This window comes from Silurus aristotelis, assembly GCF_946808225.1.
Source record: "Silurus aristotelis genome assembly, chromosome: 5".
In the NCBI taxonomy this organism is placed as follows: Eukaryota; Metazoa; Chordata; class Actinopteri; order Siluriformes; family Siluridae; genus Silurus; species Silurus aristotelis.
This window is the reverse complement of record NC_139578.1, coordinates 8,919,005-8,942,953: the sequence shown is the minus strand read 5'-3', so window position 1 is coordinate 8,942,953 and position 23,949 is coordinate 8,919,005. Positions and strand designations below refer to the sequence as shown.

Here is a 23,949-nt window from a genome sequence, read left to right as displayed (position 1 = left end):
AAATGAATTTGCATGTGCAGTTGAAAAGAAAAGAAAGCCTTTTGCTGTTTAGCCAAATTTATTAACACAATGTGAGGGGAAAAGTTCACCGTTAACCAATAGGCCAATTATGATACAAGCTAAAAGAGAAAGTGTTGGCCACTTAACATGTCAATGGGTCGCATTTGGCCCTAGAACTGGACATTGGACTCCCCTGGTCTACTTCAAATAGCCCTCGATAATCCACACAAACATTACAGCCTCACTCGCCATCCATTTAAACTACACATCCCGAGCTTAACACTGTTTTTAATAAACCGTTGGAGGCGCACCATGGCTGAGGAGTGTGATATAGTAAACACCCTCTTTCATCGCCACTCTCGGAGTCTACGCTGCAGCAAGTCCTAGCATGGCGCATAAAGATTATGCAATCCCAGGAATTCTTAAGAAGAATTTTTGATCAGGTTCAAACCTGCCTAAGAGTTTCAGAGGAAGTTTGTGCTCATCGTAACGTATCTGTTGTTATAGGGGAATTTTCCACCCCCACCTTTGTGGTCCTGGCACGTTGAACAGATCATTCAAAAGGTTGTGATTACTGGGTTTATATGTTGCATTTTAATTGAAAACATGATTTTTTTATGTAGACACATTGTGACTTTAATATATAAGGAATATAATGCAACAGAGTGAGCTGATGTATGAAAGTAATACACGACTGGATTGATTTGATAAATTATATTTCAAATTCATAAGGCATGCAAATAAGACTACCAATGTTCTCTCTTTCTCTCTTTCCCTGGTTTAGGCACTTGGAATGGTACTACTAAGGTGGCGATTAAGACGCTGAAACCCGGCACCATGTCCCCAGAGGCCTTCCTTCAGGAAGCACAGATCATGAAGAAGCTCAGGCATGACAAGCTTGTGCCTCTGTATGCCGTCGTGTCTGAGGAACCCATTTACATAGTGACCGAGTACATGGGCAAAGGTAATATACGCAGGAACGGGGCACTATAATTAGTATTAATACCGTATGTGAATTTTAATGCGCAGGTGTAGCCGTCTAGACTTTGGCAGGGATCATTACACGGCAGTCTGCGCACTGCATAATAAATATCGCTCTCTGTGTGGGTGAGTGAATAGGTAACCATTATTATGTCCTTAATTCTGCATTCACTCTAGCAATAGCAATAACAAGTTTTTTTTCTGAAGCTGATCACTGGCAAGTGCGCATTGAACATTGACCATCATAGATCTGGCCACACTTGCTAATAACTATTCAATCAAGAGCATTTCATTAGCAGCACATACCTGCTACTTAGCCTATAAAATTGTATAGAAGCAGTGTAGGTGTGCTGTGTACCATGTCTTGTGCTGCTTATCTGAGGTTGTATTTACCTCATTTTAAGATGGGATGAGGACCAGATGATTTTTTATTTTTTTTTATGTCCTGATGCCCAAATGCATAGAATTCTAAGAGGGTGTACTTCCATTTTCGCACGACTATCGGTTTTGCAAATATGTAAACCAGTGATGCAATAGATGTGTTTCTCTTTCAGGGAGTTTGCTGGATTTCCTGAAGGAAGGCGATGGCAAATATCTCAAACTTCCCCAGCTAGTGGACATGGCAGCACAGGTAAGAGTAGATCACTCGCACAGTTCCTCTTGCCTTTAGTTTCTTTGCTCTATTCGTTTAAAATTTTCAGACCTGTCATGTCGTATATAGAGCCAGCTGTTTACTGCTGCTCATGTCAATAGTCAGCTGTCTAGTTTAGCTCTGAGGAATGTCTGGCAGAAGTTTCTTTTCCCTGTCTGCCTGTCACAACTGTTTAATGCGGCGTGGCATTTCGCCATCTTCAGGTCCTGCCCATACCTTCATCCTCATTTCCACTTAACGCTCGGAACACTTAACCTCCTCTCCCGAGGGACCACTTCGCTCTAATGTGCCAGCACAGATTTGTCTTAAACCAGCATATTCCCCTCCATCCTCCTCTCACTTCTCTGTCTATTTCTCACTGCTCTTCAAGCTGCTGCCACCACCATACTGGCTTAATTAAGCCTTCCAGCGCCGTATCTTGTCTCTGCCACGGAAAGGAGCTTTTGCTGGATAAACAAAAATTGTTTGGACAGCTCTTTAAATGAGCGCCAAATTCCCAATGCATCACCGACAGGCAAACATTTCCTCTGTCCTCTTCCTCACCCTTACTCTAACATGGCAAGTAGCGTCGCTATATAAGGTTTCCTAATGAGCTGAACTACTTTTGGATTCGACAATAGTCCTAACAGAGGTCATTGAATTAACCTGTTAATGTCCTTAACTCCAATTGCTGAAAGGTGTTTTCCTTAATGCTTCCCTCTTTTCCTCCACGGAATCTTTATTGTGTAATTTATTTTTTTTACAGATTGCTGATGGCATGGCCTTCATCGAGAGGATGAATTACATCCACAGAGACCTGCGGGCAGCCAACATCCTAGTGGGAGAAAACCTGGTTTGCAAGATTGCCGATTTTGGCCTGGCCAGGCTGATTGAGGATAACGAATACACTGCAAGACAAGGTCTGTGTGTGGTTGCTTAAAATCCTTTATTATTATTATTATTATTAAAGTATAAAAAAAGTATGAAGTATAAAAAAAAAAAATGTTTTACGACTACAAAATGAGACCAACACGCAGCAGCCAATCAGCTTTGTTTTTTTTTGGGGGGGGCAAATCTCTCTTCAATTGTACCACAGTCGTCAAACGGATTTTTTTCCCCCCCAGCTATGATGTAGTGCAAGTTTAACGATACTTGGCTTAAAAAATTTATTTAGGGTCTGATTAAGGCCAGTTGCTAACAACGTATTTGTGTGTGGTTTTTTGATGTCATCATCAATTTCATTCTTAATGGTCTTAAAGTCATAATTTTGAATTGAAACCTGCCCAAACCCTGGTTTATAAGAGATTCTGGCAGCCTAACAATTACATACATGTATAAATTTATTTGATTAGTGTTTTTATAGAGATGTATTAGCAAGCGAAAGCCAGGCTTTTATAATCTTTCAGTATCACTAGAAATTATTGTCTGCAGTTGAAGAAACGTTCTTTCACTGTTTCACTGTGTCTCCAAATGCCCCCTGCTGGAAGAAACTAATAGACTGATTAAAGCTATAATTTTTTTTTTCCTTCCTCCATTCTGGACTGCACCTGTTAAGTAACAGCTATCATAGGGACTGCCTGTGGCTGAAGTGTGAAGTCATTTAAAAATGAACAAGTACAAGACACTTCCCTCTTGAAAGTGTTTATATTTTTTTACTTTTTATATTACGCTGAGCTGCCAGTTAAGTAGAGAAATCTACCATGTATTAAAGTCATTTTATTAGGTAAAGAAACACCATGGAACATCTTATTGTGGATACTCGTTTGTTGTGCTGTTCTTAGAACTATAAGGTTTTGTTCATTAAAAAAATCTGTACAATGGATGCAAGTCTGAGGATCCTTGGATTAGGCAACCGCATATAGAAGCTGATCCATCCGATATAGACAGTCAGACTTGGTGAGGATCAGGTATGCTGTCTGATTACAGAACAGCTCAGTTCTGAACTCTAGACTCGGAGTCATTATAGCCAAGCGGCTTCCCTCGGGACAGGTGAAGGACTGTGTTTTGCGAATACGTTCATTTAGATGGTTTGTAGTCATGTTCATAGTACATGGTTTTACAATATTGTGTATTACCTTATTAGGAAATAATTCTTTTTTTTTTTTTTTTTTTTACAGGTTAAATTGTATGATCACTAAATTGATATTTAAATTGACCAATAAAACTGACCCCTAACTCTGTGTTCCTCTAGGGGCCAAGTTCCCCATTAAATGGACAGCACCCGAGGCAGCGCTCTATGGCCGCTTCACCATCAAATCGGATGTGTGGTCTTTCGGTATCCTGCTGACCGAGCTTGTCACCAAGGGCAGAGTGCCATACCCAGGTGAGCTATACCACACACTCGCATATATACAAGTATAAAACCAACCTCATCGCCTCTTGCCTTACTTTTCACAGTACAGAATCCAGACCAAATTTAGAGCTTTTTAGTTCCACCACATTAAGCTGCTTAGTTAAATTCTTTTCATCCTGCTCTACAGGACAGCTTCTATAGAAATGTGTCCCAACTTTAATTAACACCTTTGCTAGCATCCAGCTCAATACAGGCTGTCTGTCATACCTGATCAAGGACACGAGCTGAGTAGGCCTGTTGCAAATTTATTGCGCTCCCGAGCGCCACCTGCTGGATCATGGCGGTTTTGTGCTGACTGATCATAGACTGCCATCTGGATAAAACAAGAATAAAAACCTGACTGGGCACCAGTTCTTATTTATTGCCATCTGTGTTGGCCAGGCCTGAAACTCTCCCGCTGCTTTCACCACATCCTTCTCGCTACTTCAGTAACCGGGTTATTCATCTTTCTCTTTCTTTTGGTTCTGTTTGATTGATTGTGTAAATGAATACAATTACTGCTTAATTTGCTCAGTCGACAGATACCTGACAGATAACTGCTGCATATGCTGCATCCCACAACACATTCCGCTTTCACATGTATGAGCTCACCGATAATATTTTTGTGATTGAGTGGCAAGGGTGGTGCCATCGCTCAGTATTGCCCTCTTGGTCTCTTGCTATGGATGACTGTGGAATTTCCATAATAATAAACAGAATGCTTTTTTGTTTGTTTTTTTATTGCACCACTATGAAATCCCAGTTGTTTTTTTCGAAAAGCACTTTTTATGTAGATTGTTGTAGATTTATATTCGAAACCCGAATCAGCAAGCCATAGATGACCCTGGCGAACCCATTCGTTTCCAGGTGTTGCGATAGAAAATCATTACTGTACACAACTAAACTATAACGTCTATAAATATATATTGTGAATGAGTCCTGGGATTGATGGATATTTTTTATTTCAGCATCTGTCAAGCATCTCCCCAACTCTGAGTGCTATTAACTTATATGATGGAAATTTTTTTTCTACTTCATTCCATTTGTTTTTTCATATGTGCAAATTCTGAATTTGCAGGAAAAACAGACAGCATCAAGGCTTGACTACAAATCCCCCTCTTTTTCCGCCCGCACATTCCTTCTGCTCCCATCAGTTGAGCGTCATTAGAGCTTCTACATAATTGATGAACTCCTTGTTCATGTCTTGAATCCGTGCGTATTCATGTACTCAGTAATGCACAGTGAAGGATTTAAACTTCCACATTAGACAGCTCTTGACGGGTTTAGCTCAACATTAGCTGCTGCGCATCAGCGATCAAGAGCGGCATGCGTCAGATATTAGACAGCAGCCTTCATCACGAGATGAAGCCGGTCCGGAAGCAGAATGAAAAAAACCATAATGATCACTTAAACTAATGCAAAGCTCTCATTAGGTGGTTTCAAGCAGGCACTTAGACAGCACATGTAAAACACACTGAAGTGTGCCTGCTGCAGAGATCAGCTTATTAAACATCCACTTAGAGTAAATTATGTAGGAGTTATTGATTAAAGTAGATGGTGCTAACGGGCTACTGGTAATATGTTGTCAGCTGTGTAATGATTGGCCTGTCTTCTATTAAAATATGTAAGCTCAAAGTGTACAGTAAGCTCCAGATATATTGGCACCCCTTTTTCCAAAACCTTGGCCTCTTAAGAATAAGTTGGTACTCTTTTGAAGCTTTCCATTGAGCATGCTCATTCAGTTTCAAGAGCATTACTGAGGTCTGAGACTCCCTAGGATGTAGGCCTGTTTCATAGTTTGCTCCGCGGTTCCTCCGAAAGGTATTCACTGGGGTTGATGTCGGGGCCGCTCAGGTTTTTTAGTAACGCCCACGACAAACCTTGTCTTCATGGACTCTTTTTAGGAGCTGATTTCATTGTTTGTGAAGGATCAATACACTTGTCCTCATCCAGAAATGTTGATAAAAAAAAACAATTAAAGCTATTAATTATTGCCCACACTTTGTATATGGACATGTTCAGGTTTTTATAGTTGCTGCCTGCTTTAATAAAGTCAATCTCTTTTTTTTATTTATTTATATATATATATAAAATAACTTATTTATATTGTTGATTGGGTGGTGAGCTCAACTATATACCTGTGAAAGGGAATCGTGGATGACCTAAAGGAAGTCGTGGATGACCTAAGTTTTGTGGCGATAAGAGGGACCGCATCTCAATTACTGAGGCCGATGCGATTCGCGTCCCGTTGCACAGTCAACAATACAATACCTTTGAAGATACATATGAAGCAGTCCGATCAGATTTCGATTAGATTCAACCCGATGCAATACGATGCTATGCAATTCAATATGGTACAGATATTTCTTTGGTTCACACAGACAGCAAATCATAATTTCACGGAAGGTGATGCTGAAAGAATGCGCTTGAGAAATCAATCTACATATAAAATGGTGGTCACAGATTATTGGTAAAACTCGTACATTAACCACAGAGGATCAAACAGTGCATCTCGTATCTATCTATCTATCCAACTATCTCTCTATCTCTCTATCTCTCTATCTCTCTCTATCTCTCTCTCTCTCTCTCTCAGCTCCCGAATTCCAAATCGCTGTTCTCCCTGTATTATCCGCAGATCTTATTTACAGTTGTAGTACATTCTCAATATCCTTACATTTTATATATACAGTTTACATAACAATATCTGTTAAAAAGGACTCCTAACGATACAAATGACAACTCTTATCTGACGCACTCTTCTCTGATCACAGTTACTTTGTTACGTTGTTCTTAAATGCTTCAGTTAAAGGTTAGATCAAGCGCATGAATCACAAACCCTTTTGACTCTTTACCAAGGATCCAGTCATTCTGGAGCCGACCGCATATCGATCGTGCGCCGGACACATGTTTCAACATGGATGTTCATCACTGTTGTGCTCGTCTTCTCATAGGCATGGTGAACAGGGAGGTTCTGGAGCAGGTAGAGAGGGGATACCGGATGCCATGTCCTCAAGGCTGCCCTGAGTCGCTGCATGAGATGATGCGTCTGTGCTGGAAGAAAGACCCAGATGAGCGACCCACTTTCGAGTACATCCAGTCTTTCTTGGAGGACTACTTCACTGCCACCGAGCCGCAGTACCAGCCGGGCGACAACCTGTAGAGCCGTCTGCCTGGTCCCAAACCAGCTTGCTGCTTCCTCCCCGATACCATCCGTGCACACTTCCCATTCCTCCGACATCTCTCTTTATTTCGTTGTATGTGCAGTAACACCTTTTTGGGTTTTTTTTTTTCCCCCATTAACCGTCTGTCGAGTTCAAGATGATTTCTGAGGTGAAGTTCGGTAGGGAAGCAAGCATGTCTGTTTGGACCAGAGATGTGCTGCAGACAGAGAAAGGACCGTAGTGCTGATTGCGTAAATGTTTTTTCTGTTTTCTTTTTTTCTTCTTCCTTGTTTTTAGTTTCCACACATTTTTTTCTGACCGTTTTAAAATTAAGAATTGATTTCTTTTCGTTGTCATCATCATGATTTTTACTTTACGTTTCATTTCCTTTTTTTTTTTCTTCATTAATTTCAATAGTTTGTTAAAAAAAAAAAAAAAAGTGACCAATAACTGTGGTTGAAATCCGATGGTATCGTTTAAGACTGTTGGTGATGCTGAGAGAGAGAGATGGCGAGAGATAATGGAGGGGGTGGGGTATATGCCATTATGAATGTATGAGTAGAGTGTATGGATGGGCAAAGAAAGAGATTGACCTTGTAAGTAAAAAAAAAAATAGCAATGGGGAAGATTTTTATGAACAAATGATTTTTTTTTTTTAAATAGTCTGTTATGACTTCATCCATCATGATTTATATTTGTAAGATTCTCTTGAAACCAGCCAAAAAAAAAAAAAAAAAAAACAATTTCAATAGTGCACTAACCAATACAATACAACAGCCAAGTGCCAGTTCTGGGAAAACCTGCATATCATTTGTTTACATGATATGCGTACTAAACCTTTCATTGTTTTAACCGAGTATGCATTTTAGAACCGTGACACTACACCGAGCTTGATCGACATGTATTCCGACCACGAATTTTATAACGGACATCTTTTCATGACTCGCAAGTAAAACAGCGCAGCCCCGAATTTCAAATCTGCACAAAAATGGGAACGATTATAGCAGTGTTATGATTCTGATTCGCCACAAATCAGTACAAAGACCTTTTATCCTATGAGGAATCATTTTTATCCGTATAGGGATGGTCTTTTTCAGGATTCACAGGGCATGAGACTCTCTGAATAATTTAACGAGGATGGAAATAATGGCGCAGCCTTCGCGCACTCACGTTCTCAGCTCGGTTGAAGACCTACGAGAGGTTTTTGAGCGAGGTGTTAGACAAGCCTCTGTACAGCTCTCCATCAAAAGCGACGTTCAGTACCGTTTCGGAGACTCGTCGATGCTTTTCAGGTGGTTCGTGGTGGTCTGGAATCTGATTAGTTCACCTGATTTTATTTTTTTTTATTGCATTTCATTATTACAGCAGCCTTCAGAATGCCATTTCAAACCCAATTAGCTCTTCAGCTTGATACGTGTTGAAGGAGGATCTTTGTTTTTTTTGGGGGGGGGGTTTGTGCCATGACAACAGCAAAGTTCATTTTACGGAGAAGTAAAAGCCCTACATTTCATATTGGAACAGAGTTTTTTGCATTTGTATCGTTGAGATACATTTTTTGACTCCCCCACATCTGTTTGTCATGTCCCTGATGTTTTGTGGCTGCTGTATCACTTACTGTAACCCCCCAGCCCACCCACCCCAGAAGGCTATATTTACAATTATAATGGAAAGAGATTATGGATGCTGCCGCACTTGCCTTCACAACAGAACAGAGATTTTTTTACAATGTTACTTCAACACTTGGAGTAGGATTTTCTCATTTCAAACCATCAGTTTGATGAAATAATAATAATAAAAAAAATATTGTGTGTTTTCAACAAATAAAACTGGTCTCATCTTAACAATCCATTACCTCAGTAACAGATTTGACAGAGTAATGCTGTATGGAGTTGTTTCGTGGTTCTTTGACGTAGGTTTAAATGCACTTCATGTGAATCGAACACTAGCATTGAGTGAGTAAAGAGGTCTTACCTTTTGTTCTTCTGTGCCATTATCCTTTTGTTTTTCGGTCTCAAGAGGTTTTGTCATAAGAACGAAAGCCTCCTCCCCTCCCTTTTCCCAGGAATCTGTGTGTTTTTCAAAGGGCTATGGACCGGTTTGATGGATCTCTTTTGTTCTTTCACAGAGACTTTTGACAAAAGAGAACCGATATGCTTTGGCTTGAACGGTTTAAAGCAGAGAATGGAGGTGGTGTGTACCATCATGGTGGCAACAAATTACTAACCTGAATAATTTGTACAGTAAAAAAAATAAAGTTGTACGTAATGCTTTTGACTCGTCTCTGACTTTGTGCACACGACCGCCCTCAAAAGTGGATGCTGCAAAGAAACATTCATTTAAAGTGATTGACACAAATTCTGCTTGTATTATGCAATAATGCATTGCCTCGGTTTGCTCTAATGAAGCCCTTGATGATTTTAATTTATTACGCTCCAGATTTTGAAAGAATTTATGCATTTGTTCATTATAAACCAAGAAATTAATAATTAATTTACTCAAAATGACTGCTACAATAGGGTAGGGGTATGGTTTTTTCCACTTTCTTAAATCCCTGGACGGTGCAGTTAATCCTTTGCACATTATTGTATTGTAAGAAATAAAGAATGCCTATAGTTCTACAATTTTTGCTGATATAATTTCTACAAGTGTATATGTTTTGGTAAATACCTCGACTGAAACTCATTAGCAACCGACACCTTGTTAATTGATTTGTTAATTTGGGTTTCTTTAAAATATCAGAATATTTTAAAAATCTTTAATTAAATGCTCCTGTTTATATCTGTATAGTGAACAGTGCAACACATTGTGCATTTTTGTCTGCTTAACATAAAAAAATTAGTTGTACTTCTGTAAACAACACGACAAAGCAGGTTATTCATATTCTCCCAGCAAATACTATTAAATGAAAGTTTCTGATTTGGGGAAAATGAGACTCGTAAAAGTTGAAGTACTGACTAAATTTTTTTCCCTCAAGATAAAGTAAAGAAGTTTGGCCTCTGACATGTTAAGTAAAAAGTAGTTATTACTACTACCTGTTTTAGTGTCATGCTGGTAACTGGACCTCACATCATATGAATATATTAATACAAAAGAATTTCAAATGTTATCTAATGAATGTATCCAGGCTGAACATCCACCATGTAGAACACAAGCAGAGCAAAGATGATGATGATGATCAGGTGATCAGGAATGTCTCTGAATGAATGAATTGACTGTTACCTACATAATCCCATAACACTGTCAGTAAGTCTTAAAAAACTCAAAGTAAAACAGTGAAAAATAAGGATCATCATTTCTCATTAGAGGCCACTAATATTACAAGCTCACCTCTGCATTGCTTATAGGGGTGAAAATGAGTGAAACATAATGAGCTCTGTAGCCAGACCTGTGGCATTAATGTAACTGTAACTACAGCTCCAAAGTTGGCCAAAATCCCCTGATTTTGTAGAGTCAACTTCAGGTACCACAGAGACGAGAGACTGGTGTGGTGTAAAGCCTAGTGAGATGTTGAACTGTTCCTGTGTGGTTATATAACCAAATAACCTATAATACATATCAGTCATTGCAATCAGGAACTATGGGGTTATTGGTTTTCACACAAGTAATGATGATTTTCAGTAATGGCACAGGCTTTCTCCAAAAGAGCTTGATCACGTGACATAGGCCCAGTCTGCTCTCTATCGTATATTTGAACGGTAAAGTTGGGCACTAAGTGACCTCTAGTGTTCAAACAGTGCAAATGCATAAACCCGCCATAAATCCTACCTTATATATATATATATATATATATATATATATATATATATATATATATATATATATATATATATATATATATATATATATATATATATATCCCACAGAGGTGCTATTGCAAGAGATGGCAAAAGTACACACATCCTTTACTCACAAAGAAGTACAAATGCATATGTTTTAAAAGACTCTGGTAAAAGTTAAAGTACTGACTACAGTGTTTCTCTCTGCATTGCTAATAGCTTGTATAGATGAATCATTATTAAAATCTATTATACTTTAAAATGGATTGTTTCAATGTGATTTCTTCCAGTGTACTTTAAGTTTTATTAAACTAGAAAAGTTTAAATATAATTGTCAAGCAGATTACAAAGTGTTTTCTAACTAAATATTAGGAAATCATAAATAAGGCGAACTGTGGAAACTGTCAATTTATAATAACTCAAACTTGTATAAAGAAACGTTTACTTTGGGCTCCCAATCTACGATCAAGTTAGATTCTATTGCCCTTCATAGGAAAAAAAAAAAAAGGTTTGGCATAGAAAAGTAATAATTTGAGCATTTTTCAGGTAAAGCCTCGTTTATTTGAGAGCTCGATCAGGTTTATTACGTCACACTGATCTACTACATGTACAGTAGAAAGTAAAATATAAACACACAAAGCCCTAGAAGTTTATAATGCTGAATGTTTAAGCATTATTAGAATAAACATATCATGATCTTATACATTTTAGATCGAGGGGGTCTTGATCAAACTCATTTTAATTAACATGCAACATTACACTTAATCCAGTGTCAAGTGGCCTGGATGATTTTTTAGGCTAATATCCGACAACTAGGTCAATAACAACCCAAAACAACAACATGTTCAATTATTACATTAGTTTACAAATATCACCTACAACATAGATAACCAGATAGCAACGAATTCCTAACTAAAGTTTATCTTACCATTTCATACTTGTATTAAAATGTTAAACTCATTGAACTTTTCCACATTTATGTAAAGTTACAACCTGCAACTAAAACTGGTAATGAAGAACTACATGCCATTAGCACATTTGGTCAGTGTTTGAGTTTTGAACTTATGAATAAATTACAGCAAGTTGTTTTTCATTTAGGACTTGGATTCTGAATTACAATACAACTGTTATCATATGGTTATATGTATTTGTGGCTGCTCTATTTAAAAAATGTAATTCTTATGTTGAAACATAATGGAAATAAAAGGATACGCCATGCTAACTAATGCTAAATTTCTACAACTACATGTATGTATCTAAATGTAAAGGATAAAGTTCTCCAGAAAGTCTTAAGCATCTTCCAGTCTAAAATGGGACAAGAAATGGGACAGTGTCAAAATTGGCATCCAACTTCCAGTCTATACAACTACTTAGAAGCTTAAAAAACATATACAGTGGAACCTCGACAACTTGACACTGGCCACCTCGATAGTTTGTGACTTTTCATTGGGAACTGGACTAAGAGTAGCGAAAAATCTGATAGTTTGCGAGTTTGTACTAATAAATTACATAAAAATTGTAAAAAAAACTATTCATATTATTGTATTATTCATTTAAAGTAGTAAATAAAACTTTTATGACAGGTAATTAAAATTTTTTTTGAGTGTACAGTACCGTACATGTACAATTCCACTTGAAAAAGGAACCATCAAAAGGAGAGTCAAAACCTCGCCATTTTTTCTTACTCGCGATGTGTCATAGAACGTAACGAGTATCGAGGTTGCACGGTATACATATATACATTTTATTTATTTCAATCTTCATAAACTGTAGCGTAAATGCCATGGTGTGAAACTGGATGTCAATTCAAGCAGTCGAGCTACAGGACCCAGTTGCTAATAGTTTGCTTTGCTATTATTTCTTAAATCACATTAAGGATAAGTTAGTGTTTGCAACTATATTAAACCACAGTGTTATAAAATATACATACATTGTAATTGCACAAAAACGTGTGTGATATATCAGTACTGGGTTCTGGAAGCCTGGAGTCCAATTAGGACATTTCTCTGCTTGAATACACCGAGTAATTATTTGTAATTAATTGCTGAGAGGAGTTTGGGCAAAGAAATCAACCAAACTGTGCTGAAATCTGGCCCTCGACGGCGGGAATTACGGAACCTCATATAGTTTGCAGCTCTTTATTACCTGCTCTTCTTTTTGTAGAAATTCAAAGCCTTGTTGACTATGTATTGGATGAAAGCAGGGTCTTGTGGCTGCAGGCTGCCTGGAACATTGAGTGTAAGAGGAGGAGCATTCAGGATGTTCACCTCAACCTTAGTGTCACCTGCTGGAAGGTTTAGTCCTTCTTCTGGAACATGAACCGCCTCCTCATTCTCCACCTGACATTGAATTCATACAAGTCACAACACTGGTATGTTATCATTAGACTGCATTATTTTCACTATATTTTTCCTCCCACCGTTGTGATGCTGAAGACGTTCTCGTTCATGACATCACCATCCCCAAGATCTGCCACCCAGCCAAACTGGGCAGCCATGTTGTTGATCCAGCTGATGGTGTCAACAGTGTGACGCTGCACGAGACCTAGAACCTCTTCATACTGCTCCTTAGCAATTTCCAGAAGCTCAGATACTTCATTTAGCTCAATGTGTAACTCCTGCATGCTTGGACACTCTGAAGAAAGAGATTAACCAAAGAGGAACCATATTAAAAAAAAAACGATTTTCGGAGTACTACATAAACTTTCCTTCAGCTTCTCCCATTAGGGGTGGCCACAGCAGATCATCCATATTCATGATCCACATGTTTTATTTGGCACATGTTTTTACGCTGGATGCCCTTCCTAATGCAACCCTCCCCATATATTCGGGCTTGTGCAACCCTGATGGCTGGGGTCGGTTCCCTGACCGGGGAACGAACCGGGGCCACAACGCTAAGAGCGCCGAATCCTAACCACTAGACCACCAGGAAACCATTTCAGATTACTACCTAATAATGCATAATTTGTATCACTCATGATTTACAAAATTTAACATTTTTATGTAGGTTATAGCACCATGTTTGCCATATATATATATATATATATATATATATATATATATATATATATATATATATATATATATATATATATATATATATATATATATATATATATATATATATATATATATATATATATATATTGGGGAGTGGTGGCTCCAGCGGTTAATGCGCTGGGTTGGCGATCGGAAGGTCTGGGGTTCAAGCCCCGGTGTCGCCAAGCTGCCGCTCTTGTGCCCTTGAGCAAGGCCCTTAACCCTCTATGCTCCTGGGGTCCCTTACGGGGGGAATATCAAGGTCCGTGACGTCGGAGTGACGTGGGGCCGCCTTCCCGTGGGCTCACCACCTGCAGGAGGGACCGTAAAGGACGGTGCTGTGAGGATTGGGCAGGAGGCGGGGGTCTGCTTAGACTGCTGCCCCCGCGACCCGAATTACGGATAAGCGGAAGAAAATGAATGAATGAATATATATATATATATATATATATATATATATATATATATATATATATATACGGAAAGTATTCAGACCCCCTTAAATTTTTCACTCTTTGTTATATTGCAGCCATTTGCTTAAATCATTTAGGGTTATTCTTTTTCCTCATGAATGTACACACAGCTCCCCATATTGACAGAAAAACACAGAATTGTTGACATTGTTGCAGATTTATTAAAAAATAAAAACTGAAATATCACATGGTCCTAAGTATTCAGACCCTTTGCTGTGACACTCATATATTTAACTCAGGTGCTTTCCATTTCTTCTGATCATCCTTGAGATGGTTCTACACCTTCATTTGAGTCCAGCTGTGTTTGATTATACTGATTGGACTTGATTAGGAAAGCCACACACCTGTCTATATAAGACCCTCCAGTTCACAATGCATGTCAGAGCAAATGAGAATCATGAGGTCAAAGGAACTGCCTGAAGAGCTCAGAGACAGAATTGTGGGAAGGCATAGATCTGGCCAAGGTTACAAAAAGATTTCTGCTGCACTTAAGGTTCCTAAGAGCACAGTGGCCTCCATAATCCTCAAATGGAAGACGTTTGGGACGACCAGAACCCTTCCTAGAGCTGGCCGTCCGGCCAAACTGAGCTATCGGGGGAGAAGAGCCTTGGTGAGAGAGGTAAAGAAGAACCCAAAGATCACTGTGGCTGAGAGATGCAGTCAGGAGATGGGAGAAAATTGTAGAAAGTCAACCATCACTGCAGCCCTCCACCAGTCGGGGCTTTATGGCAGAGTGGCCCGACGGAAGCCTCTCCTCAGTGTAAGACACATGAAAGCCTGCATGGAGTTTGCTAAAAAACACCTGAAGGACTCCAAGATGGTGAGAAATAAGATTCTCTGGTCTGATGAGACCAAAATAGAACTTTTTGGCCTTAATTCTAAGCGGTATATGTGGAGAAAACCAGGCACTGCTCATCACCTGTCCAATACAGTCCCAACAGTGAAGCATGGTGGTGGCAGCATCATGCTGTGGGGGTGTTTTTCAGCTGCAGGGACAGGACGACTGGTTGCAATCGAGGGAAAGATGAATGCGGCCAAGTACAGGGATATCCTGGACAAAAACCTTCTCCAGAGTGCTCTGGACCTCAGACTGGGCCGAAGGTTTACCTTCCAACAAGACAATGACCCTAAGCACACAGCTAAAATAACGAAGGAGTGGCTTCACAACAACTCCGTGACTGTTCTTGAATGGCCCAGCCAGAGCCCTGACTTAAACCCAATTGAGCATCTCTGGAGAGACCTAAAAATGGCTGTCCACCAACGTTTACCATCCAACCTGACAGAACTGGAGAGGACCTGCAAGGAGGAATGGCAGAGGATCCCCAAATCCAGGTGTGAAAGACTTGTTGCATCTTTCCCAAGAAGACTCCTGGCTGTATTAGATCAAAAGGGGGCTTCTACTAAATACTGAGCAAAGGGTCTGAATACTTAGGACCATGTGATATTTCAGTTTTTCTTTTTTAATAAATCTGCAACAATGTCAACAATTCTGTGTTTTTCTGTCAGTATGGGGTGCTATGTGTACATTCATGAGGAAGAAGAATGAACCTAAATGTACCTACTCTGATCATTCTCGGGTTGCCATTACCAGAGAATTGAGGTCTCTGGCAGGATTGGCACTTGCCCTGGAGCTGCCAGCACTCGGCTGAATGTTTGCGCAGATCTCGGCACAACTTCTTGTTCTGAATAAATCCAGGGAGCAGCTCCTTTTCTGAAACATACCATCAGCAAGGTATTAAAGCAGACCACCATCTGTGGGGTTTTAAAAGTTTTTTAAGTTCCTTAATAGTTATAAATGAAGTCATCCAGCATTAGGATCAAGGTTTATAAATATCTTCAAGATTTTACATCAAGTTTAATTGATATACAAATCATCTCATGACTTGCTCATACTAGATATTTTAGAAGGATTTGATCTGAAGATGCTAGAATCAGAAATGAACTCCAAGCTTTGGAATACCTTGTGGCCTACAAGATCAGTATGACAGTCATGCTCACTTAAATTATTTCTGCACTCATATAAAAAAGAAAGAAAGGTGCTTTATACTTGTCACATGTACTTTACAACACAATGAAATTCCTTCTTTGCAAATCCCAGCGATGGGAAGTTCGGGTCAAAGCACAGGATCTGCCATGATTCTGCACCCCTGGTGCAGACAGGGTTAAGGGCCTTGCTCGGGGGCCAAAGAGTGGCAGCTTGGTGATACCAGGGCTTAAACCCCCTGGCCTTCCAAGCAGTAACCCAGACCCTTACCTACTGAGCTACCACTTCCCCTATGGTTCCCACCAGAGACACAAATGCAGGACAAGCTTCATTCTCTTTCGATATTCGATTTGTTTTTTTGATCATGTTTTGGTTCCTTTTTTGTTTTTTGTTTTCGATTGTGCTGTTTATTGATCGGGGATTCTGATTCTGCCAATCTCGTGTCTCACGCTTTTAGGATTGCCACTTTTGTTTTATTAAATGTCTTATACAACTGTCAACCTCTGCTGCCTGACACTTTCTTTACCTTTAACATGCTTGTAAGAGTCAAAGTCTTCTGCGTATTGGAATTTCATCTCTGATTCAGGCACTGACATGACTTTCGACATGGCTTGACAAAGCCCTTTAGACACATCTACCTTGCTCTGTCTCTGCTTCCTCGATGACCCCATGCAGGTCATCAAAGGCCTGCGTGATCATAGATTCAAACTCCTCCATCATGCTGCTTGTAAACTCAACAAAGGAATCCAGCACTTCCTGGAGCCCCACTCCTACTCCCTGTAAGAAGTCCGAGTCCAGTGCTTTAATCTCCTTATCTTCATGTGGCTCTGGAGCGAAGGCCTGCTGCAGCGTTTCATTCAGCTTGCTGTGGAATCGGAATACTAATGCTATGCTGCGGTTCACCAACATGTCAACTCTGGAGACCAGATCATTAAATGACTCCTCTAGCCTTCTCAAGTCCGTGTCAGGTATCTCTGTGCTCTTGTTCACTCTGAGTTCTTCCTGGGTGCTAAACAAACCAAACCGAGTGCTTAATCCATGGAAGAAGCCTTCCAGCTAAAAAGAAAATACGTCATTATAATCACTTGTGTTTGATCATCTGTTTTATAGTCATACAATTTATAAAAATAAAAAATAAAAAGCTTGAAATGATAAATTACTTGAACAATTGAAAACGAAAGACTGTCAAAAGCAGGTTTATATATACTGTACCCTAAGGTTCACTGGTTGAAACTTAATCTTGTGTATTGGAAAAGCAAATGAGATGGAAAGCATGCAGTTACTGAAGGAGAAAAGTGACTGTAACTGCGTAATTTTAATCCAAAACCAGCACCTAATGTGCATGAATAAGGTATAAAATGATAAAATGAGCTTAAAGAAAAATATTCAGTGTCAGGGTGGTGTGATGTGGTAACGGTTTGTTTTCTGAGAAAGTGTTTTATTGCTCTCATACCTCAATTTTCCTGCAATTAAAAAAAAAATTACACATTTTATCTTTATACAGTTACATTTATTGTCGTAGAATTTCTGCCAAAACAAGTTAGTTCCTGTTATTACTTACTTTACCCGCCCACCTTTGTTAAAAGACTGAAAAACCCCATCTGACTCTTAAAGTGTTTGCAAGCTGTGCCTCGTTTGCAAAATCAGCCAAAGAACAACAAAAGAAAAAAGTATTTACCTTAGCTTTGACTTTTTTTACATTTGTTAGCTTTAACTTCTGCAAATAAAATCAATGAAATATAATTTAACTGTACATTAAATACATACCTTGCTTTTAACATAGATAATGTTTGCCTTTTTTAACTTCAGAAATAAACGAATATTGTAAATTATTATGGGTACCCTGCATGTATCCGTAATATATACCTGTAAATTGCCTTGTAACCAGCGCTACTGTCACAGCTGCCATTATATAAAACGAATAAGAATTAAAATGTAACAACTATAGTGTGGTCAGCATGTTGTGTCAGTCACGTCTAGTCCTTAACCCACTTTATTGGAGAAAGTTGCAAAGCCACGGCGGCAGGTTTTGTTGTAGAAGCTCTTGCAGGCATCTTGTAGGCAGGGCTGGCACTCATCCCACAAGGAATTTAAAGTCTCCTTACACTGCTGCTTAGCTTCATCCAACTTCTGTTTCACATGCTGAGCCATCTCTGCCACTTCCTGTTGCCAGATAGAGGGCCATTACATATAAAAATCACTAAATCATTATGGTTTGTGTAAAATTTCCATAGAGATACTGGTTTAAAAATATGTCACTTCTGAAATGATTTTGTATGTAGCCAGATGAGTAAAAGAAGACACCAGAAATCTTAATATAACTATAATAAATTGACATTCAGTGTCACTCCGATGACAATCGGTTCCCTAATGAGTCTTTTTCCGCTCATAGTTTTCTTCCTAATATAATACAAGGGAGCTTTTCCTTGCCACTGTCACCACTAGCTCATTAGGAACATTTCTAAATGTAAAATTTTGTGTCATTCTATACATTTTTGTAACGCTGCTTTGTGACAATGTCCATTGTTAAAAGTGTTATACAAATAAATGGGAATTGAATTGATTTAGCACCTTAAGAGCTCATTTATAGCTGGGGACTTTATTATGGTTCCTATAAAGCTTACCTTCTTCTTTTCTCCGCTGTTTTGAAGTGTCTTGATCAGCTGCTCATGCTTCTCCTCATTGCTCACCATCACCTCTTTCATCTGCTTAACTCCATAGAGAGCTCTCTGCACCTCCTTCCCTATTAGTTTCTCCCCTTCCAGAGAGAGTCCTGAAATGATAAAGGACACACATCAATTGGCAGTTCTGTATCACGTGTAGCAGTCGAATAAGCATGTTGCAATCAGCTAGTAAATTGAACTGTATAAACTGCAAGTCAAATGCATCGCTGTCACTCAAAGTACTGGAAAGACTTTATAAAGTCAGACTCACGTTCGAGGGTTTCTGTCAATACAGCTGGTCGATCAAGCCCAGGAGCTGAGTGGAAAACCTTTAGAGAGGCCAGCAAAGCCAGCAAGAACAGCAGTGCCGTCATCTTTCCTTACAGCCACCTCACACTTGTACAGTCTATAATTAAGAAACCAGCATTTACACAATTTGACTCCACTGACACATTTGCTATGATTGCATTGGGGCTACAATTTTCACAATTTTGCATTAATTATTTTTTACATTAAACATGTTAAAACTATAATACAATTACGGGTTTGCACATTTTAACCATATAGTACACAGTTATTGAAAACAATTGTGCATAGTCAAGTCAAGTCAAGTCAAGTTTATTTGTATAGCGCTTTTCACAACAGACATTGTCTCAAAGCAACTTTACAGAAATCAACAGTTAAGGTGAATGGTGTGTGTTTATCCCTGATGAGCAGCCGTGGCGACTGTGGCAAGGAAAAACTCCCTTAGATGTTATGAGGAAGAAACCTTGAGAGGAACCAGACTCAAAAGGGGAACCCATCCTCATTTGGGTGACATCGAGTTTGATCATAAATCTTTCAACAGTACAGAACACTGGAGAGTGAGAACTAACATGAGTACTAGAGTATAAGATTATAAGTAATGTTCTTTCTACAGTCTTATACAGTCTTTATGGTTATAAAACTAGGAGCTACTGAGCTCAACATTTGTGATCATCACATATCAAGCAACCGGCTTCTCGATGCCAGAGCCTTTAAACACTTCAGGAGGTCCAATGTCAAAACTCCACACATGTAGTGGGAACCAATTGGGACTGGTACGTCTCTAGATGGTACGGGATGTTTGCGAGATGCGAGGCATCTACTTCTTCAAAGGTCCATAATCTTCATGAGGTGGGACGTGACTGGAGCTGGCCAAACCTCAGGATGCCTCAGGATCGGGAGAGAAAGAAGAGCAGTGGCATAGTCCCACTTGTCACCTAAATGAGGATTCCAGTTTGAGCCTGGTTCCTCCGAAGGTCTCTTTCTTGTTTGAGAAAAATGTAAAATGTTAAATTTATACTCTTTTTTTTTTCAATAGAGAGCTAAGATCCAATCCAAAATAATGTTGAATGTTGAAAGTTGAAGTTGAATGTTGAAAGTTGAGTATCAACTTTAAATGTTAATTCTCATTACTTTTCATTACATTAAATTTTATTAATTAAAAATATCAAGCCAGATTTTTGGCTCGTTGTTGGAAAAATTAGGAAAAAATAGAACTCTATAATGACCACTAAGGGGCGCTGGAGCTCAGGCAGAAGAACAATAGCAGAAGTTCAGGCATTTAGTAAGCATTGCTGTACTCCTCCCACTACAAATCATCAGGTCAAAATTAGATTACTTAAACAAGAAACGTGAGCATGTTGTGATCTTGAACAAACCCAAAAATATTTAACATAAAAAAAAATCTTTATACAAATTTGCGATGTGTTTCCAAATCCCACTTTAATATCTGGTGAAACCTCGTACATTGCACATTTCTGTGATGTCTAACAAGGTTGGAAACACTTGAAGAGAAATCCTGCCAGATGCAACAGGCTTTGGGGATAAAATTTCCTGGTACTCAGTGGAAATCATAATACCATCAATCTTCATGAGAGCTCAAGGAACAGCTGGAAAACAGCCTCAAAGCATCAGTTATCCATCTTTGTATTTTACCAGTGATATGTGAGCAATACCTTGGTTCCAGACACTGCTTTCCTGTCCTAATGGTGTTCGTGTCCAAAAACTCTGACACCAACACATGGTTCCGAACATGTAATTCCAATGAGTCTTGGAAAAATTCAGGTTTTGATAGTTGCCCACATGAAGGTTTTTTTTTTTTTTGGCAACCTTTTTAGACAACTCCAGCATGGTGGTGTGATGTATTAAATTGAATAGTATTTGAAGTACACTGTTCCGATGACATGTTGTTGGACCCACTCATGATGATGATGTTTCAATTATGTTATATTATTATTATTATTAGTAGTAGTAGTTATAGTAGTAGTAGTAGTAGTAGTAGTATAACCATTATATTATTATAATTTTCTCATTTAAGTATGAGTGCCATAAATAATTGCATAATTATAGTCTCCCTATTTTTTTATTATTATTCCTGAAAATTCTACTTTAAAAAAAAATATTTATATAAAAATAATTGCCTTTATATTCATCTAAACATAATTATTGGATTTGTATAGGATAAGACATATATACAATTGCTTGTTTTTAGCTTCTTTGAGGTGAAGGAAATTACATTTAATTAGTTCAAATGACCAGCCAGAATTATAAGATTGATTATTGATTATAAGACTCAATAAGAAATTGAATTTAATGATAATGATGCATCCCTGAACCATGTTTTTGGCACAGAGTAAAGCTAGATGTGGAGTGAAAGTGATTGTGAGTGATTAAATGTAATGTATATTTTAATCAATGTGACAAGGTGCCGGAAAATGTGCAACTGGCTGAATTATTTTGTATACAAAAATGTTGAAGGACATCAGACAGCAGCTTTAAGGTTAAGGATTTTGAGAATCCGTGTTAAACTGACTATAATGGTGCGAGTATCCGAGGAAATTTTCAAGTAAGAATGTGGTGGTCTTGTGACCATGAATTTCATTTAAACCCAAATCTGTTTTGACTGATGTTCAGAAAAGTCCATCTGTTAATGCGTAACATCTAAATTTACATGGCTTACTTTAGACAAACCAGTGTATAAAGACTGGAGTATACTGTACGAGCAATAACATAAAATGTAATAGAAATATTTTTTGCAGCTTAAGGGGTATATCAGGGTGTGTAGTTATATACACAAACAGCACACACTCCAAAGTGTTTAATTTCTCACAACACTGCATTTCTTTGTATTAATTAAAGAACGTGACACATTGTATCAGGTTACATTAAAAACTGTGGTATGTCTGAAAAACAAATTAGTCCCCATCATTATTTTTAATAGGTAAAAAGAAGTCATTCCCTTACCACCCATTTTTTCCCCCTCTTTACAAGGTAATAACACACAAGTGAAACCTAACCCTATTCTGCATATATAAGCACACAGATGCCCATATTGTCTTTTTTTTCTCTGAACACTTTTCCTTTGCACCACTTTCTGTTCTGTTTTTGTCTGGAGCATCTGCTAGACAAGCCTGAATGCTACTATTGAAATCACAACATATTAGAACAAACAAATGCTAAATGTTTGTCTGGACCAGGCAAAAAATACATCAAATAAATCAAACCTTCTGACCTATCAAGATCAACCATTTAACATATGCTACCGTATAAATGTAAATTCTGAATAAACAAATATAAGTGTGAATTCTGATTTAGCATGCTTGCATGTCCTTGCTAGTTTTCTGCTAATCCAGACGTCAACACTGTAAATCAAGCCTTCTTTCCCCATACTTGTTCATTCACAATTCACACTATACAGCCTCAATTCATTGATAAAAATTCTGGCATTTGCCCAAACTAATATTGTAAACTTTTCATGGCTGGTGTGAGATAAATAATATGATTATCTGATCAATACTCCACAACCTGACTGAAATGTGCCACTCCATTTTATACCCAGCTTAAATAAGAGAATGTGCATTAGTTAATAGAAGGATAGTCTATTCTAACTATAGCATCAGTGCTTAAGCAATTAATTAGTTAAGCTGTAAGCTGTATGTAAAACTAGCAAGGACGTACAAACATGCTCAATCTATAAACTCAAAGTCAAATAAATCACTCATACTCCAATGCTCCAATTCTCAACACCCCCCAAGTCTAATGCTTTATGATTATGTTCATCACATGGTTTTATGAGGCCAAACGATTAATTGAAAAATCTATTCATAAATACAAAGCATTTGTAGTATATGTTGTGATAACAAAACAACATGATTCAGTACAAGTACAGAAAAAGTCACATCTATGATCTAGACACATACAGTAATATAATTGCTAATACTCACCAGTAGCGTCTGGTAGCTTGATGTAAATCTATGTGCTTCATGCAGATTGACGGTGATGTTTATCTTTACCTGAACTCTTCTATTTATACAGTAATGAGCCGGAGTTGATCCTATTAAAGATCTTAATTCCTGCTAATCCAGAAGTCAACCCTGTAATGCAAGCCTTCATTCCCCATACTTGTTTACAACATATAAAACACAAATACTTCACAAATGCATAAGACACACACACTAATGGCAAACAAGTCAGTCATATCTTGGCAGTCTGGAAAACTTGGGAAATATTGCACAGCTCAGCAATGAAATTATAATCATTGCCACATTGCAGTTCGAAAGTTTAGCTAATCTATTTTCATGTTTTTCATCCGGCCCTTCATTGATGTCAGTGTCTGACCAGTGTTGCAAACTTTTTTCATGGAAAAGTAGTTCAAAACTCAGTGAAGCAGCAAGATAACAAAAGCTAATGTCAGGTCACTATACATGGAATACCTTAATTTGCATATTCATTCAATGAGAATGATCTCTTGCATATACCAGCAAGAGATCATTTGGCCAGCTTCAGTCACGTCCCACCTCATAAAGATTACAGACCTTTGAAGAAGTAGATGTCGAACTCGCAAACGTCCCGAACCATCTAGGGACGTACCAGTGCCAATTGGATCC

At 38.4% G+C, this 23,949-nt stretch overlaps 2 protein-coding genes across 3 annotated transcripts in view; one reads left to right on the top strand and one right to left on the bottom strand.

Moving 5' to 3' along the window:
* Nucleotides 1-9,372, top strand: part of yes1 (YES proto-oncogene 1, Src family tyrosine kinase) — a 31,618-nt gene extending 22,246 nt beyond the window's left edge. Inside the window, exons 8-13 of one of the 2 annotated variants that reach the window (XR_014533689.1) lie at nt 785-964; nt 1,536-1,612; nt 2,379-2,532; nt 3,804-3,935; nt 6,896-7,207; nt 7,263-9,372. Coding sequence is in view for 1 of the 2 variants with exons in the window: in XM_083541775.1 (XP_083397901.1) it covers nt 785-964; nt 1,536-1,612; nt 2,379-2,532; nt 3,804-3,935; nt 6,896-7,104 (752 nt within the window). In the remaining variant the exon portion in view is untranslated. Of the gene's footprint in view, nt 1-784; nt 965-1,535; nt 1,613-2,378; nt 2,533-3,803; nt 3,936-6,895 lie in introns of both variants that reach the window. The other variant, XM_083541775.1, reaches the window with a different exon arrangement.
* Nucleotides 9,373-12,030: 2,658 nt separating this feature from the next.
* Nucleotides 12,031-23,409, bottom strand: clul1 (clusterin-like 1 (retinal)). Its single transcript, XM_083541793.1, has 9 exons — nt 23,287-23,409; nt 19,311-19,445; nt 19,001-19,149; nt 18,369-18,539; nt 17,015-17,432; nt 15,981-16,103; nt 13,301-13,515; nt 13,027-13,220; nt 12,031-12,186 (listed from the first exon to the last, which is right to left on the bottom strand). Exons 2-9 carry the CDS (start codon nt 19,411-19,413, stop codon nt 12,171-12,173), a joined length of 1,389 nt encoding a protein of 462 aa, XP_083397919.1. The 5' UTR covers nt 19,414-19,445; nt 23,287-23,409; the 3' UTR covers nt 12,031-12,170.
* Nucleotides 23,410-23,949: the final 540 nt, after the last annotated feature.

Coding starts and splice junctions, on each gene's coding strand:
- clul1 (XM_083541793.1), bottom strand. CDS start 19,413: ATGACGGCACTGCTGTTCTTGCTGGCTTTGCTGGCCTCTCTAAAGGTT. Junction 18,540..19,000: donor ACAGCGGAGAAAAGAAGAAG/GTAAGCTTTATA, acceptor ATCTGGCAACAG/GAAGTGGCAGAGATGGCTCA. Junction 17,433..18,368: donor TTGCAACTTTCTCCAATAAA/GTGGGTTAAGGA, acceptor TTTTCTTTTTAG/CTGGAAGGCTTCTTCCATGG.